Source organism: Salvelinus namaycush, unplaced genomic scaffold (assembly GCF_016432855.1).
Source record: "Salvelinus namaycush isolate Seneca unplaced genomic scaffold, SaNama_1.0 Scaffold866, whole genome shotgun sequence".
Taxonomy (NCBI): Eukaryota; Metazoa; Chordata; class Actinopteri; order Salmoniformes; family Salmonidae; genus Salvelinus; species Salvelinus namaycush.
Window position 1 is genome coordinate 52,501 of NW_024061604.1, and position 18,008 is coordinate 70,508.

At 46.2% G+C, this 18,008-nt stretch overlaps 1 protein-coding gene across 1 annotated transcript in view; it reads right to left on the minus strand.

Moving 5' to 3' along the window:
- Window positions 1–18,008, minus strand: part of sgsm2 (small G protein signaling modulator 2) — a gene marked incomplete at its 5' end in the record, with an annotated part of 94,412 nt that overhangs the window by 40,071 nt on the left and 36,333 nt on the right. Inside the window, 5 exons of the mRNA XM_038987821.1 lie at window positions 1,141–1,298; window positions 1,583–1,585; window positions 1,997–2,064; window positions 5,877–6,001; window positions 14,707–14,841. Of these exons, the coding sequence (XP_038843749.1) occupies window positions 1,141–1,298; window positions 1,583–1,585; window positions 1,997–2,064; window positions 5,877–6,001; window positions 14,707–14,841 (489 nt within the window). The remainder of the gene's footprint in view (window positions 1–1,140; window positions 1,299–1,582; window positions 1,586–1,996; window positions 2,065–5,876; window positions 6,002–14,706; window positions 14,842–18,008) is intronic.

The following is an 18,008-nucleotide window of genomic DNA, read 5'->3' on the forward strand; positions in this document are numbered from 1 at the left end:
CATCAATGATGTCTCTCTTGCTACAGGTGATTCTCTGATCCACCTCTACGCAGATGACACCATTCTGTATACATCTGGCCCTTCTTTGGACACTGTGCTAACAAACATACCCTCGTAAAACTGACTATCTTACCAATCCTTGACTTCGGCGATGTCATTTACAAAATAGCCTCCAACACTCTACTTAGCAAACTGGATGTAGTATATCACAGTGCCATCCGTTTTATCACCAAAGCCCCATATACTACCCACCACTGCGACCTGTATGCTCTCGTTGGCTGGCCCTCGCTTCATACTCGTCGCCAAACCCACTGGCTCCAGGTCATCTACAAGTCTTTGTTAGGTAAAGCCCCACCTTATCTCAGCTCACTGGTCACCATAGCAACACCCACCTGTAGCAGGCGCTCCAGCAGGTATATCTCACTGGTCATCCCCAAAGCCAACACTTCCTTTGGTCTCCTTTCCTTCCAGTTCTCTGCTGCCAATGACTGGAATGAATTGCAAAAATCACTGAAGATGGAGACTTATATCTCCCTCACTAGCTTTAAGCACCAGCTGTCAGAGCAGCTTACTGATCACTGTACGTGTACACAGCCAATCTGTAAATAACACATCCAACTACCTCATCCCCATATTATTACTTACCCTCTTGCTCTTTTGCACCCCAGTATCTCTACTTGCACATCATTATCTGCACATCTATCACTCCAGTATTAATGCTAAATTGTAATTATTTTAGCCTCTATGGCCTATTTATTGCCTACCTCCCTAATCTTCTACATTTGCACACACTGTATATAGATTTTTCTATTGTGTTATTGACTGTACGTTTGTTTATGTGTAACTCTGTGTTGTTGTTTTTGTCGCACAGCTTTGCTTTATCTTGGCCAGGTCGCAGTTGTAAATGAGAACTTGTTCTCAACTGGCCAACCTGGTTAAATAAAGGTGTAATAAAAATAAATAAAAGTCGTTCCTTTACCTTTCTGTGACCAGAGTGGTGTAAAATCTGTTCTGGGGTCAGGTCTTAGTAACACACACTTACTACTCTCTTTATATAGTATTGTACTAGATCTGTCTGAAGCCAGTTTTTAATAGCAATCACCTATATAGTATTAGATCTGTTCTGAGACCAGGTCTTACCTTGCCTCTCTGGCTCCAGAGTGGAGGCTCCAGCTGACCACGGGGCAGCAGGCCCGTCTCCAGGCAGGACAGGAAGGCCAGGAGATGGCCGCCGGGGGGGAAGTGGAGGGGGGGGTGCTGGATACCATCCTGATTAACCAGCACCAACGTCCCACCAGCTGGGGGGGAGAAAGAGAGGTAGATATGAAAAGAAAGGGTGTGAAAAGAGAGAGAGAAATTGAGAGGAGCAGTATAAAGGAGTCACCAAGATAAATGAGGAACCTTGAGCAGCTATATCCTCCATCCTTCTGCCCTCTGCCCCTCCTGCCCTCCGCCCATCTGCCCTCCTGCTCTTCAACCACACCTGTTAAACCCTCCTTGACTTTATACCCACAAACAAGAAATTAACACTTAATCAAAACCAATGATCGATAGCTTAACGGGACACGGTCATAAAGCACACAGCCTCCCATTGCTGCATACCATATAGCACCATATTTCCTATGGGCCCTGGTCAAATAGCAGGCTATTCCCTATGGGCCCTGGTCTAAAGTAGTGCACTACTTTGGACCAGGGTCTACAGGGTAGTAGTGCACTACTTTAGACCAGGGCCACGCTCACTAACCCTATAGACCCTGGTCCAAAGTAGTGCACTATAAAGGGGGTAGGGTGCCATAGGGGACACCTCCCAGGTGTCATGGTGGAATGGGTTCCCTGGTATTATTGGAGAAGGTAAAGGCCATCCAGTTTCTCCGTAACACCGGGGTTGATGGAAAAATAATGAGGTAGACTGTAATAGTGCGTTAGGTGTGTGTGTGTGTGTGTGTGTGTGTGTGTGTGTGTGTGTGTGTGTGTGTGTGTGTGTGTGTAGACTCACGTCGCTGGTGACAGTGAATGCACACGATCTGTCGTAAAGGCACGGTCAGCGCATAGTCCCAATAGATACTGAGAGAGAGAGACGGAGAGAGGCGGAGAGAGAGAGAGAGAGAGGCGGAGAGAGAGAGAGACGGAGAGAGAGAGACAGAGAGAGAGATAGAGAGACAGAGAGAGACAGACAGAGAGACAGACAGAGAGACAGAGAGAGAGAGACAGACAGAGAGACAGAGAGAGAGAGAGAGAGACAGAGAGACAGAGAGACAGAGAGCGAGAGAGAGAGAGAGAGATGAGTGAGTGAGTTAAATTATTGTGCCATTTTATGAAAAGGCCAACTAATCAACCAATACATTTGGACATGGGTTAGAGCTTCCTCCAGGGTGTATTGGTGGGGTGTTGGGGATATTAGGGGGTTGAGGGGGGGTGACAGGTTATACACAATGATGTATATACAGCAAGCATATGAATATGGTCGTGTTCCCAATGATACCCTGGATACCCTTTATAGTGCACTACTTTGGAGGGCTCTGGTCAAAAGTAGTGCACTACATAGGGAATAGAGTGCGATTTGGGACTGGATCACAGTCCCCCAGGGTTAGTATGTAGTAGAATGAGAATTCTCCGGCAGGACATTTTTTTCACATTTGTACTTGTTTGTGTGTACAGTTGTTTATGTCCGGTTGGAGCCACTTAGTCTAGCTCTCCTCACCTGAGGGGATATCGATCTTGATCAGCCAATCAGCTGGTGCCCTCTCGCCCCACACTCTGAACATGAGCTGATCATGCACTCTCTGATTGGCTAAGAACTTCTAGCTGGTTCTACACTAGCTGGCCAGGCCCGATGCATGCTTCTTGCATCAGTCGTGACTGCTGTTGCCTTCCAGCGCAGATCAGAGGTGGGTTTACGTCAGTCAAAGTGTGTCGCGGTAATTGTTGTTATGGCTGAGATGTGAGTGTGTCGTGGTAATTGTTGTTATGGCTGAGATGTGAGTGTGTCGTGGTAATTGTTGTTATGGCTGAGATGTGAGTGTGTCGTGGTAATTGTTGTTATGGCTGAGATATGAGTGTGTCGTGGTAATTGTTGTTATGGCTGAGATGTGAGTGTGTCGTGGTAATTGTTGTTATGGCTGAGATGTGAGTGTGTCGTGGTAATTGTTGTTATGGCTGAGATGTGAGTGTGTCGTGGTAATTGTTGTTATGGCTGAGATGTGAGTGTGTCGTGGTAATTGTTGTTATGGCTGAGATGTGAGTGTGTCGTGGTAATTGTTGTTATGGCTGAGATGTGAGTGTGTCGTGGTAATTGTTGTTATGGCTGAGATGTGAGTGTGTCGTGGTAATTGTTGTTATGGCTGAGATATGAGTGTCGTGGTAATTGTTGTTATGGCTGAGATGTGAGTGTGTCGTGGTAATTGTTGTTATGGCTGAGATGTGAGTGTGTCGTGGTAATTGTTGTTATGGCTGAGATGTGAGTGTGTCGTGGTAATTGTTGTTATGGCTGAGATGTGAGTGTGTCGTGGTAATTGTTGTTATGGCTGAGATGTGAGTGTGTCGTGGTAATTGTTTTTATGGCTGAGATGTGAGTGTGTCGTGGTAATTGTTGTTATGGCTGAGATGTGAGTGTGTCGTGGTAATTGTTGTTATGGCTGAGATGTGAGTGTGTCGTGGTAATTGTTGTTATGGCTGAGATGTGAGTGTGTCGTGGTAATTGTTGTTATGGCTGAGATGTGAGTGTGTCGTGGTAATTGTTGTTATGGCTGAGATGTGAGTGTGTCGTGGTAATTGTTGTTATGGCTGAGATATGAGTGTGTGTGGTAATTGTTGTTATGGCTGAGATGTGAGTGTGTCGTGGTAATTGTTGTTATGGCTGAGATGTGAGTGTGTCGTGGTAATTGTTGTTATGGCTGAGATGTGAGTGTGTCGTGGTAATTGTTGTTATGGCTGAGATGTGAGTGTGTCGTGGTAATTGTTGTTATGGCTGAGATATGAGTGTGTCGTGGTAATTGTTGTTATGGCTGAGATGTGAGTGTGTCGTGGTAATTGTTGTTATGGCTGAGATGTGAGTGTGTCGTGGTAATTGTTGTTATGGCTGAGATATGAGTGTGTGTGGTAATTGTTGTTATGGCTGAGATATGAGTGTGTCGTGGTAATTGTTGTTATGGCTGAGATATGAGTGTGTGTGGTAATTGTTGTTATGGCTGAGATATGAGTGTCGTGGTAATTGTTGTTATGGCTGAGATGTGAGTGTGTCGTGGTAATTGTTGTTATGGCTGAGATGTGAGTGTGTCGTGGTAATTGTTGTTATGGCTGAGATGTGAGTGTGTGTGGTAATTGTTGTTATGGCTGAGATGTGAGTGTGTCGTGGTAATTGTTGTTATGGCTGAGATATGAGTGTGTGTGTTTACTGCTACTGTTAGTAGTAGTTTATATTACTATTCCCTGTAATAGTATTACTGAGTTTATTATTTTACAATGTACACTACCGTTCAAAAGTTTGGGGTCACTTAGAAATGTCCTTGTTTTTGAAAGAAAAGCACATTTTTTTATCCATTAAATTAACATCAAATTGATCAGAAATACAGTGAAGAGGCGACTCCGGGATGCTGGCCTTCTAGGCAGAGTTGCAAAGAAGAAGTCATATCTCAGACTGGCCAATAAAAAGAAAAGATTAAGATGGACAAAAGAACACAGACACTGGACAGAGGAACTCTGCCTAGAAGGCCAGCATCCCGGAGTCGCCTCTTCACTGTTGACGTTGAGACTGGTGTTTTGTGGGTACTATTTAATGACGCTGCCAGTTGAGGACTTGTGAGGCGTCTGTTTCTCAAACTAGACACTCTAATGTACTTGTCCTCTTGCTCAGTTGTGTACCGGGGCCTCCCACTCCTCTGTCTATTCTGGTTAGAGCCAGTTTGCGCTGTTCTGTGAAGGGAGTAGTACACAGCGTTGTACGAGATCTTCAGTTTCTTGGCAGTTTCTTGCATGGAATAGCCTTCATTTCTCAGAACAAGAATAGACTGACGAGTTTCAGATGAAAGTTCTTTGTTTCTGGCCATTTTGAGCCTGTAATCGAACCCACAAATGCTGATGCTCCAGATACTCAACTAGTCTAAAGAAGGCCAGTTTTATTGCTTCTTTAATCAGGACAACAGTTTTCAGCTGTGCTAATATAATTGCAAAATGTTTTCTAATGATCAATTAGCCTTTTTTAAATTATAAACTTGGATTAGCTAACACAACGTGCCATTGGAACACAGGAGTGATGGTTGCTGATAATGGGCCTCTGTACGCCTATGTAGATATTCCATTAAAAAATCTTCCGTTTCCAGCTACAATAGTCATTTACAACATTAACAATGTCTACCCTTTATTTCTGATCAATTTGATGTTATTTTAATGGACAACAAATTGGCTTTTCTTTCAAAAACAAAGACATTTCTAAGTGACCCCAAACTTTAGTGTGTATTTGTTAACATTTATACAGTCCCTTTGTTCTATTCATCATTCTCTCTCTCTAGCTATTGTTGTCACTACACCATCACATTCCTCTATATCCCATGGTTTACGGTCTGATATACCATGGATTTCAGCCAATCATCATTCAGGGCTCCAACCACCCAGTTTATATTACTCTTTATCCATGTTATTAGATGTATAGTTATCATGTCGTAATTTCTCGCATTCTCTCTTTCTCTGTACTTTGCAGACCATTTCCATGATAAATACTCCTGTTATCTGGCAATAAAGCCCTCTGTGTGGTAACTCTTGTCCGGTTGCCTTAACTCTCTGACCCGGGGAAAGGTGTTCAGTGGGTCAAATAGGAGGGTATGTCCATCCTGTTTCTACATACAGTACTTCCTGTGTATGTCCCGCAGGCCTGTACCTACCTCTTCTCCAGGTCACAGTCTCCCAGGGTGCCGTTGATGAGCTGGTTAGGGGTCCACTTCAGGGTGAGGTTATCCCCTGCCTGGTGAAGGGACAGGTACCCCCGTAACACCTCCATTTCTTTCTTCTATATGGGAGGAGGGGGGGGGGGGGGGGGGGCAAAGAGCTTTATTTTCATGTCATCTGACCATAACCGGTATCCCAAGAGCCAATGAAAATAGAGCTCTTGTTGTTGATGAACAGAAGCGTAGGTAGAAAAGTACCTCATACCTACGGTAGAATATGGTGGTGGATCTGTGATGTTATGGGGCTATTTACTTTCTATTGGTCCTAGGGACCTTGTTAAGGTTAATGGCATCATGAACTTTACCCAGTAACAGGACATTTTAGCCCAAAACCTGGTTCCCTCTGCCAGGAGGCTGACACATGGGCCTCAAGTGGATTTTCCAGCAATACAACTAACCCCAAGCACTAATCAAAATCTATAAAGAAATGGTTAATTGACCACAAAAACATTTTGTAATTGCCACCTCAGTCTCCGGACTCCCATTGAAAGCCTGTGGTTTGAATTGAAAGCCTGTGGTTTGAATTGAAAAGGACCGTTCATGAGAACAAGATGAAGGATATCAAGGATCTGGAAAGGTTCTGTATGGAGGAATGGTCTAAGATCCCTCTCAATGTGTTCTCCAATCTCTTATTGTTTTTGTTGAAAAAGGCTCAGGGGCTGGACAGGAGAGGGGGCTGGAGTATTGAAAACAGGAGAGGGGGCTGGAGTATTGAAAACAGGAGAGGGGCTGGAGTGTTGAAAACAGGAGAGGGGGCTGGAGTATTGAAACGGGAGAGGGGGCTGGAGAGTTGAAAACAGGAGAGGGGGCTGGAGTATTGAAAACAGGAGAGGGGGCTGGAGTGTTGAAAACAGGAGAGGGGGCTGGAGTGTTGAAAACAGGAGAGGGGGCTGGAGTGTTGAAAACAGGAGAGGGGCTGGAGTATTGAAAACAGGAGAGGGGGCTGGAGTGTTGAAACGGGAGAGGGGGCTGGAGTGTTGAAAACAGGAGAGGGGGCTGGAGAGTTGAAAACAGGAGAGGGGGCTGGAGTGTTGAAAACAGGAGAGGGGGCTGGAGTGTTGAAAACAGGAGAGGGGGGTGGAGTGTTGAAAACAGGAGAGGGGGCTGGAGTGTTGAAAACAGGAGAGGGGGCTGGAGTGTTGAAAACAGGAGAGGGGGCTGGAGTGTTGAAAACAGGAGAGGGGGCTGGAGTGTTGAAAACGGGAGAGGGGGCTGGAGTATTGAAAACAGGAGAGGGGGCTGGAGTGTTGAAAACAGGAGAGGGGGCTGGAGTGTTGAAAACAGGAGAGGGGGCTGGAGAGTTGAAAACAGGAGAGGGGGCTGGAGTATTGAAAACAGGAGAGGGGGCTGGATTGTTGAAAACGGGAGAGGGGGCTGGAGAGTTGAAAACAGGAGAGGGGGCTGGAGTATTGAAAACAGGAGAGGGGGCTGGAGTGTTGAAAACAGGAGAGGGGGCTGGAGTGTTGAAAACAGGAGAGGGGCTGGAGTATTGAAAACAGGAGAGGGGGGTGGAGTATTGAAAACAGGAGAGGGGGTGGAGTATTGAAAACAGGAGAGGGGGTGGAGTTTTGAAAACAGGAGAGGGGGCTGGAGTATTGAAAACAGGAGAGGGGGCTGGAGTATTGAAAACAGGAGAGGGGGCTGGAGTGTTGAAAACAGGAGAGGGGGCTGGAGTATTGAAAACAGGAGAGGGGGCTGGAGTGTTGAAAACAGGAGAGGGGGCTGGAGTGTTGAAAACAGGAGAGGGGGCTGGAGTGTTGAAAACAGGAGAGGGGGCTGGAGTGTTGAAAACAGGAGAGGGGGCTGGAGTGTTGAAAACGGGAGAGGGGGCTGGAGTATTGAAAACAGGAGAGGGGGCTGGAGTGTTGAAAACAGGAGAGGGGGCTGGAGTGTTGAAAACAGGAGAGGGGGCTGGAGAGTTGAAAACAGGAGAGGGGGCTGGAGTATTGAAAACAGGAGAGGGGGCTGGATTGTTGAAAACGGGAGAGGGGGCTGGAGAGTTGAAAACAGGAGAGGGGGCTGGAGTATTGAAAACAGGAGAGGGGGCTGGAGTGTTGAAAACAGGAGAGGGGGCTGGAGTGTTGAAAACAGGAGAGGGGCTGGAGTATTGAAAACAGGAGAGGGGGGTGGAGTATTGAAAACAGGAGAGGGGGTGGAGTATTGAAAACAGGAGAGGGGGTGGAGTTTTGAAAACAGGAGAGGGGGCTGGAGTGTTGAAAACAGGAGAGGGGGCTGGAGTATTGAAAACAGGAGAGGGGGCTGGAGAGTTGAAAACAGGAGAGGGGGCTGGAGTGTTGAAAACAGGAGAGGGGGCTGGAGTATTGAAAACAGGAGAGGGGGCTGGAGTATTGAAAACAGGAGAGGGGCTGGAGTGTTGAAAACAGGAGAGGGGGCTGGAGTATTGAAACGGGAGAGGGGGCTGGAGTATTGAAAACAGGAGAGGGGCTGGAGTATTGAAACGGGAGAGGGGGCTGGAGTGTTGAAAACAGGAGAGGGGGCTGGAGTATTGAAACGGGAGAGGGGGCTGGAGTGTTGAAAACAGGAGAGGGGGCTGGAGTATTGAAAACAGGAGAGGGGGCTGGAGTGTTGAAAACAGGAGAGGGGGCTGGAGTATTGAAAACAGGAGAGGGGGCTGGAGTGTTGAAAACAGGAGAGGGGGCTGGAGTATTGAAAACAGGAGAGGGGGCTGGAGTGTTGAAAACAGGAGAGGGGGCTGGAGTGTTGAAAACAGGAGAGGGGGCTGGAGTATTGAAAACAGGAGAGGGGGGTGGAGTATTGAAAACGGGAGAGGGGGCTGGAGTTTTGAAAACGGGAGAGGAGGCTGGAGTATTGTCTGTTCTCTATATCATTTGTTAACTGTTCAGCAGTCTTATAGCTTGGGGGTAGAAGCTTGTTCAGGAGCCTTTTGGTCCCAGACTTGGCTCTCCGGCACCGCTTGCCATGCGGTAGCAGAGTAAACAGTTTATGGTTTGGATGGTTGGGGTCTTTGACAATTTTCCGGGCCTTCCTCTGACACCGCCTGGTACAGAGGTCCTGGATTGCAGGGAGCTCGGCCCCAGTGATGTACTGAGCGGTCTGCACCATCCTCCCTCTGTAGCGACTTGCGGTCGGATGCCAAGCAGTTGCCATACCAAGCGGTGATGCAGCCAGTCAAGATGCTCTCGATGGTGCAGCTGTAGAACTTTTTGAGGATCTAAGGGCCCATGCAAAACCTTTTCAGCCTCCCGAGGGGAAAGAAGGTGTTTTTGTGCATTCTTCACGACTGTGTTGGTGTGTGTGGACCATGTTCATTCCTTAGTGATGTGGACACTGAGGATCTTGAAGCTCTCGACCCGCTCCACTACAGCCCAGTCGATATGGATGAGGGCGTGCTCGACCCTCAGTTTCCTGTAGTCCACGATCAGCTCTTTTGTCTTGTTGAGGTAGAAGTTGTTGTCATGGCACCGCACTGCCAGGTCACTGAGCTCTTCCCTATAGGCTGTCTCATCGTCGTGGGTGATCAGGCCTACCACTGTCAGGTCATCAGCAAACCTAATGATGGTGTTAGAGTCGTACGCAGCCACACAGTCGTGGGTGAACAGGGAGTACAGGAGGGGACTAAGAAAGCACTCCTGAGGGGACCCCGTCTTGATGGTCAGCATGACGGATGTCTTGTTGCCTACCCTCACCACCTGGGGGCGACCCGTCAGGAAGTCCAGGATCCAGGTGAAGAGGGAGGTGTTCAGTCCCTGGGGCTTTAGCTTAATGATGAGCTTGGAGGGCACTATGGTGTTGAACGCTGAGCTGTGGTCAATGAACAGCATTCTCACATAGGTGTTCCTCTTGTCCAGGTGGGAAAGGGCAGTGTCTGGGATGATGGTGTCTGGGATGATGGTGTTGATGTGAGCCATGACCAGCCTTTCAAAGCACTTCATGGCTACAGATGTGAGTGCTACGGGTCAGTAGTCAATTAGTCAGGTTACCTTGGTGTTCTTGGGCACAGGGACTATGGTGGTCTGTTTGAAACATACCCAGTCTATAGGTATTACAGACTGGGACAGGGAGAGGTTGAAAATGTCAGTGAGGACATTTGCTAGCTGGTCAACACATGCACTGAGTACGCGTCCTGGTAATCCGTCTGGCCCTGTGGCCTTGTGAATGTTGACCTGTTTAAAGTTCTTACTCACATCGGCTATGGAGAGCGTGATCACACAAGGACACTGATCCAGTCTGTCTGTCTGCTCTCTATATGATCCAGTCTGTTTGTATAGGAAGCAGACAAACAGACTGGATCATTAAGGGGAGCAGACAAACAGACTGGATCATTAAGGGAAGCAGACAGACAGACTGGATCGTTAAGGGAAGCAGACAGACAGACTGGATCGTTAAGGGAAGCAGACAGACAGACTGGATCATTAAGGGGAGCAGACAAACAGACTGGATCGTTAAGGGAAGCAGACAGACAGACTGGATCATTAAGGGGAGCAGACAAATAGACTGGATCGTTAAGGGAAGCAGACAGACAGACTGGATCATTAAGGGGAGCAGACAAACAGACTGGATCATTAAGGGAAGCAGACAAACAGACTGGATCGTTAAGGGAAGCAGACAGACAGACTGGATCGTTAAGGGAAGCAGACAAACAGACTGGATCGTTAAGGGGAGCAGACAGACAGACTGGATCATTAAGGGGAGCAGACAAACAGACTGGATCATTAAGGGGAGCAGACAGACTGGATCATTAAGGGGAGCAGACAAACAGACTGGATCATTAAGGGAAGCAGACAAACAGACTGGATCATTAAGGGGAGCAGACAGACTGGATCATTAAGGGGAGCAGACAAACAGACTGGATCATTAAGGGAAGCAGACAGACAGACTGGATCATTAAGGGGAGCAGACAAACAGACTGGATCATTAAGGGGAGCAGACAAACAGACTGGATCATTAAGGGGAGCAGACAGACTGGATCATTAAGGGGAGCAGACAAACAGACTGGATCATTAAGGGAAGCAGACAAACAGACTGGATCGTTAAGGGAAGCAGACAAACAGACTGGATCATTAAGGGGAGCAGACAAACAGACTGGATCGTTAAGGGAAGCAGACAGACAGACTGGATCGTTAAGGGAAGCAGACAGACAGACTGGATCATTAAGGGGAGCAGACAAACAGACTGGATCGTTAAAGGAAGCAGACAGACAGACTGGATCATTAAGGGGAGCAGACAAACAGACTGGATCGTTAAAGGAAGCAGACAGACTGACTGGATCATTAAGGGGAGCAGACAGACAGACTGGATCATTAAGGGGAGCAGACAAACAGACTGGATCATTAAGGGGAGCAGACAAACAGACTGGATCATTAAGGGGAGCAGACAGACAGACTGGATCATTAAGGGGAGCAGACAGACTGGATCATTAAGGGGAGCAGACAAACAGACTGGATCATTAAGGGAAGCAGACAGACAGACTGGATCATTAAGGGGAGCAGACAAACAGACTGGATCATTAAGGGGAGCAGACAAACAGACTGGATCATTAAGGGGAGCAGACAGACTGGATCATTAAGGGGAGCAGACAAACAGACTGGATCATTAAGGGAAGCAGACAAACAGACTGGATCGTTAAGGGAAGCAGACAAACAGACTGGATCATTAAGGGGAGCAGACAAACAGACTGGATCGTTAAGGGAAGCAGACAGACAGACTGGATCGTTAAGGGAAGCAGACAGACAGACTGGATCATTAAGGGGAGCAGACAAACAGACTGGATCGTTAAAGGAAGCAGACAGACAGACTGGATCATTAAGGGGAGCAGACAAACAGACTGGATCGTTAAAGGAAGCAGACAGACTGACTGGATCATTAAGGGGAGCAGACAGACAGACTGGATCATTAAGGGGAGCAGACAAACAGACTGGATCATTAAGGGGAGCAGACAAACAGACTGGATCATTAAGGGGAGCAGACAGACTGACTGGATCATTAAGGGGAGCAGACAAACAGACTGGATCATTAAGGGGAGCAGACAGACTGACTGGATCATTAAGGGGAGCAGACAAACAGACTGGATCGTTAAGGGAAGCAGACAGACAGACTGGATCATTAAGGGAAGCAGACAAACAGACTGGATCATTAAGGGGAGCAGACAAACAGACTGGATCGTTAAGGGAAGCAGACAGACAGACTGGATCGTTAAGGGAAGCAGACAGACAGACTGGATCATTAAGGGGAGCAGACAAACAGACTGGATCGTTAAAGGAAGCAGACAGACTGGATCATTAAGGGGAGCAGACAAACAGACTGGATCGTTAAGGGAAGCAGACAGACAGACTGGATCATTAAGGAGAGCAGACAGACTGGATCGTTAAGGGGAGCAGACAAACAGACTGGATCATTAAGGGAAGCAGACAAACAGACTGGATCGTTAAGGGGAGCAGACAGACAGACTGGATCATTAAGGGAAGCAGACAAACAGACTGGATCATTAAGGGGAGCAGACAAACAGACTGGATCGTTAAGGGAAGCAGACAGACAGACTGGATCATTAAGGGGAGCAGACAAACAGACTGGATCGTTAAGGGGAGCAGACAGACTGGATCATTAAGGGAAGCAGACAAACAGACTAGATCATTAAGGGAAGCAGACAGACAGACTGGATCATTAAGGGGAGTAGACAAACAGACTGGATCGTTAAGGGAAGCAGACAGACAGACTGGATCATTAAGGGGAGCAGACAGACGGGATCATTAAGGGGAGCAGACAAACAGACTGGATCGTTAAGGGGAGCAGACAGACTGGATCATTAAGGGGAGCAGACAGACAGACTGGATCATTAAGGGGAGCAGACAGACTGGATCGTTAAGGGGAGCAGACAAACAGACTGGATCATTAAGGGAAGCAGACAAACAGACTGGATCGTTAAGGGGAGCAGACAGACAGACTGGATCATTAAGGGATGATCCAGTCTGTTTGTCTGCTCCCCTTAATGATCCAGTCTGTCTGTCTGCTTCCCTTAATGATCCAGTCAGTCTGTCTGCTTCCTTTAACGATCCAGTCTGTTTGTCTGCTCCCCTTAATGATCCAGTCTGTCTGTCTGCTTCCTTTAACGATCCAGTCTGTTTGTCTGCTCCCCTTAATGATCCAGTCTGTCTGTCTGCTTCCCTTAACGATCCAGTCTGTCTGTCTGCTTCCCTTAACGATCCAGTCTGTTTGTCTGCTCCCCTTAATGATCCAGTCTGTTTGTCTGCTTCCCTTAACGATCCAGTCTGTTTGTCTGCTTCCCTTAATGATCCAGTCTGTTTGTCTGCTCCCCTTAATGATCCAGTCTGTCTGCTCCCCTTAATGATCCAGTCTGTTTGTCTGCTCCCCTTAATGATCCAGTCTGTTTGTCTGCTCCCCTTAATGATCCAGTCTGTCTGTCTGCTTCCCTTAATGATCCAGTCTGTTTGTCTGCTCCCCTTAATGATCCAGTCTGTCTGCTCCCCTTAATGATCCAGTCTGTTTGTCTGCTTCCCTTAATGATCCAGTCTGTTTGTCTGCTCCCCTTAATGATCCAGTCTGTCTGCTCCCCTTAATGATCCAGTCTGTTTGTCTGCTCCCCTTAATGATCCAGTCTGTCTGTCTGCTCCCCTTAACGATCCAGTCTGTTTGTCTGCTTCCCTTAACGATCCAGTCTGTCTGTCTGCTTCCCTTAACGATCCAGTCTGTTTGTCTGCTTCCCTTAATGATCCAGTCTGTTTGTCTGCTCCCCTTAATGATCCAGTCTGTCTGTCTGCTTCCCTTAACGATCCAGTCTATTTGTCTGCTCCCCTTAATGATCCAGTCTGTTTGTCTGCTTCCCTTAATGATCCAGTCTGTTTGTCTGCTCCCCTTAATGATCCAGTCTGTCTGTCTGCTTCCCTTAACGATCCAGTCTATTTGTCTGCTGCCCTTAATGATCCAGTCTGTCTGTCTGCTTCCCTTAATGATCCAGTCTGTTTGTCTGCTCCCCTTAATGATCCAGTCTGTTTGTCTGCTTCCTATACAAACAGACTGGATCATATAGAGAGCAGACAGACAGACTGGATCAGTGTCCTTGTGTGATCACGCTCTCCATAGCCGATGTGAGTAAGAACTTTAAACAGGTCAACATTCACAAGGCCACAGGGCCAGACGGATTACCAGGACGCGTACTCAGTGCATGTGTTGACCAGCTAGCAAATGTCCTCACTGACATTTTCAACCTCTCCCTGTCCCAGTCTGTAATACCTATAGACTGGGTATGTTTCAAACAGACCACCATAGTCCCTGTCCCTTCAATTAATTAATCAATCAAATGTATTTTATAAAAGCCCTTTTTACATCAGCAGCTGACACCCAGCCTAAAACCACAAAGTGCTTTACAGACACCCAGCCTAAAACCACAAACAGCTTTACAGACACCCAGCCTAAAACCACAAAGAGCTTCACAGACACCCAGCCTAAAACCACAAACAGCAAGCAAAGCAGAAGCAAAAGCACAGTGGCTAGGAAAAACTCCCAGGAACCTAGGAAGAAACCTAGAGAGGAACCAGGCTCTGAGGGGGTTTGAACTCCCTAGAAGGCAGAAACCTAAGAAGAAACCTAGAGAGGAACCAGGCTCTGAGGGGGTTTGAACTCCCTAGAAGGCAAGAACCTAGGAAGAAACCTAGAGAGGAAGCCGGTTCAGAAAGGTGGCTGATCCTCTTCTTGGCTGTACGAGAATATTTCTACAGTACTACAATAATACTACTACATGTTACAGTATTAAAACTCTGTGTAGTCTTACCGGTTGGACCATGACGTTGTTTTTGCCATAGAGCAGGTGAGTACGGGAGTTCTGGTGAAGAGATTCCACGTATTCCCGCGCAGATGCCGCAAACTTATCCTCGGACATGCTGACGCTGGACTGTCTCTTCTGGATCTGGGAAACAGGCCAGGAGAAAGGTCTACGTTATTGAGTATTGAAACAGACCAGGAGAAAGGTCTATGTTATTGAGTATTGAAACAGGCCAGGAGAAAGGTCTAGGTTATTGAGTATTGAAACAGGCCAGGGGAAAGGTCTATGTTATTGAGTATTGAAACAGGCCAGGAGAAAGGTCTACGTTATTGAGTATTGAAACAGGCCAGGAGAAAGGTCTAGGTTATTGAGTATTGAAACAGACCAGGAGAAAGGTCTATGTTATTGAGTATTGAAACAGACCAGGAGAAAGGTCTACGTTATTGAGTAGTGAAACAGGCCAGGGGAAAGGTCTACGTTATTGAGTAGTGAAACAGGCCAGGAGAAAGGTCTAGGTTATTGAGTATTGAAACAGGCCAGGGGAAAGGTCTATGTTATTGAGTATTGAAACAGGCCAGGAGAAAGGTCTACGTTATTGAGTATTGAAACAGGCCAGGAGAAAGGTCTAGGTTATTGAGTATTGAAACAGACCAGGAGAAAGGTCTATGTTATTGAGTATTGAAACAGACCAGGAGAAAGGTCTACGTTATTGAGTATTGAAACAGGCCAGGGGAAAGGTCTACGTTATTGAGTAGTGAAACAGGCCAGGAGAAAGGTCTAGGTTATTGAGTATTGAAACAGGCCAGGGGAAAGGTCTATGTTATTGAGTATTGAAACAGACCAGGAGAAAGGTCTATGTTATTGAGTATTGAAACAGACCAGGAGAAAGGTCTACGTTATTGAGTATTGAAACAGGCCAGGGGAAAGGTCTACGTTATTGAGTAGTGAAACAGGCCAGGAGAAAGTTATATGTTATTGAGTATTGAAACAGATCAGGAGAAAGGTCTACGTTATTGAGTATTGAAACAGGCCAGGGGAAAGGTCTATGTTATTGAGTAGTGAAACAGGCCAGGAGAAAGGTCTAGGTTATTGAGTATTGAAACAGGCCAGGGGAAAGGTCTATGTTATTGAGTATTGAAACAGGCCAGGAGAAAGTTATATGTTATTGAGTATTGAAACAGGCCAGGAGAAAGGTCTATGTTATTGAGTAGTGAAACAGGCCAGGGGAAAGGTCTATGTTATTGAGTAGTGAAACAGGCCAGGAGAAAGGTCTACGTTATTGAGTATTGAAACAGGCCAGGAGATAGGTCTACGTTATTGAGTATTGAAACAGGCCAGGAGAAAGGTCTATGTTATTGAGTATTGAAACAGGCCAGGAGAAAGGTCTATGTTATTGAGTAGTGAAACAGGCCAGGAGAAAGGTCTATGTTATTGAGTATTGAAACAGGCCAGGTGAAAGGTCTAGGTTATTGAGTATTGAAACAGGCCAGGAGAACAGTCTAGGTTATTGAGTAGTGAAACAGGCCAGGAGAAAGGTCTATGTTATTGAGTATTGAAACAGGCCAGGAGAACAGTCTATGTTATTGAGTAGTGAAACAGGCCAGGAGAAAGGTCTATGTTATTGAGTATTGAAACAGGCCAGGAGAAAGGTCTATGTTATTGAGTACTGAAACAGGCCAGGGGAAAGGTCTAGGTTATTGAGTATTGAAACAGGCCAGGAGAAAGGTCTATGTTATTGAGTATTGAAACAGGCCAGGAGAAAGGTCTATGTTATTGAGTATTGAAACAGGCCAGGTGAAAGGTCTATGTTATTGAGTATTGAAACAGGCCAGGAGAACAGTCTATGTTATTGAGTATTGAAACAGGCCAGGAGAAAGGTCTATGTTATTGAGTATTGAAACAGGCCAGGAGAAACGTCTATGTTATTGAGTATTGAAACAGGTCATGAGAAAGGTCTATGTTATTGAGTATTGAAACAGGCCAGGGGAAAGGTCAATGTTATTGAGTATTGAAACAGGCCAGGAGAAAGGTCTATGTTATTGAGTACTGAAACAGGCCAGGAGAAAGGTCTATGTTATTGAGTATTGAAACAGATCAGGAGAAAGGTCTATGTTATTGAGTATTGATTGTGTAAGGACGTGACTCAGATCCTGACTGATTATCCCTCCATTTTTTATTTTATTTATTTAACCATTATTTAACCAGGCAAGTCAATTAACAACTAATTAATATTTACAATGACGGCCTAGCAAGAGGCTAAAGGCTTACTGCAGGGACTGGGGATAAAACACACATCACGAGAAAAGAGACACCACAACACTACAACATGGCAACAACGCATGACAACACAGCATGGTAGCAACACATGACAACACAGCATGGTAGCAACACAACATGGCAACAACACAACATGGCAGCAACACAACATGGCAACAACACAACATGGCAACAACACAACATGGCAACAACACAACATGGCAACAACACAACAAGGCAACAACACAACATGGCAACAACACAACATGGCAACAACACAACATGGCAACAACACAACATGGCAACAACACAACATGGCAGCAACACAAACATGGCAGCAACACAACATGGCAACAACACTACATGGCAACAACACAACATGGCAACAACACAACATGGCAACAACACAACAAGGCAACAACACAACATGGCAACAACACAAACATGGCAGCAACACAAACATGGCAACAACACAACAAGGCAACAACACAACATGGCAGCAACACAACATGGCAACAACACAACATGGCAGCAACACAACAAGGCAACAACACAGCATGGCAGCAACACAACATGGCAACAACACAACATGGCAGCAACACAACAAGGCAACAACACAACATGGCAACAACACAAACATGGCAGCAACACAAACATGGCAGCAACACAACATGGCAACAACACAACATGGCAACAACACAACAAGGCAACAACACAGCATGGCAACAACACAAACATGGCACAACAATTGTTAGGCACAAAGGACAAAACGGCAGATAAAACACATCACGCAAAGGAGCCACAAGTGTCAGTAAAAGAGTGTCCATGATTGTCTTTGAATGTAGAGATGGAGATAAAATGCTCCAGTTTGACTGTTTGTTGCATCTATTGTTTTTTGCATCTTGTTTTTTTGCATCTTGTTTTTTATTGCATCTTGTTTTTTTTTTGCATCTTGATTGTTTATTGCATCTTGATTGTTTATTGCATCTTGTTTTTTGCATCTTGTTTTTTGCATCTTGGTTGTTTTGCATCTTGGTTGTTTTGCATCTTGGTTT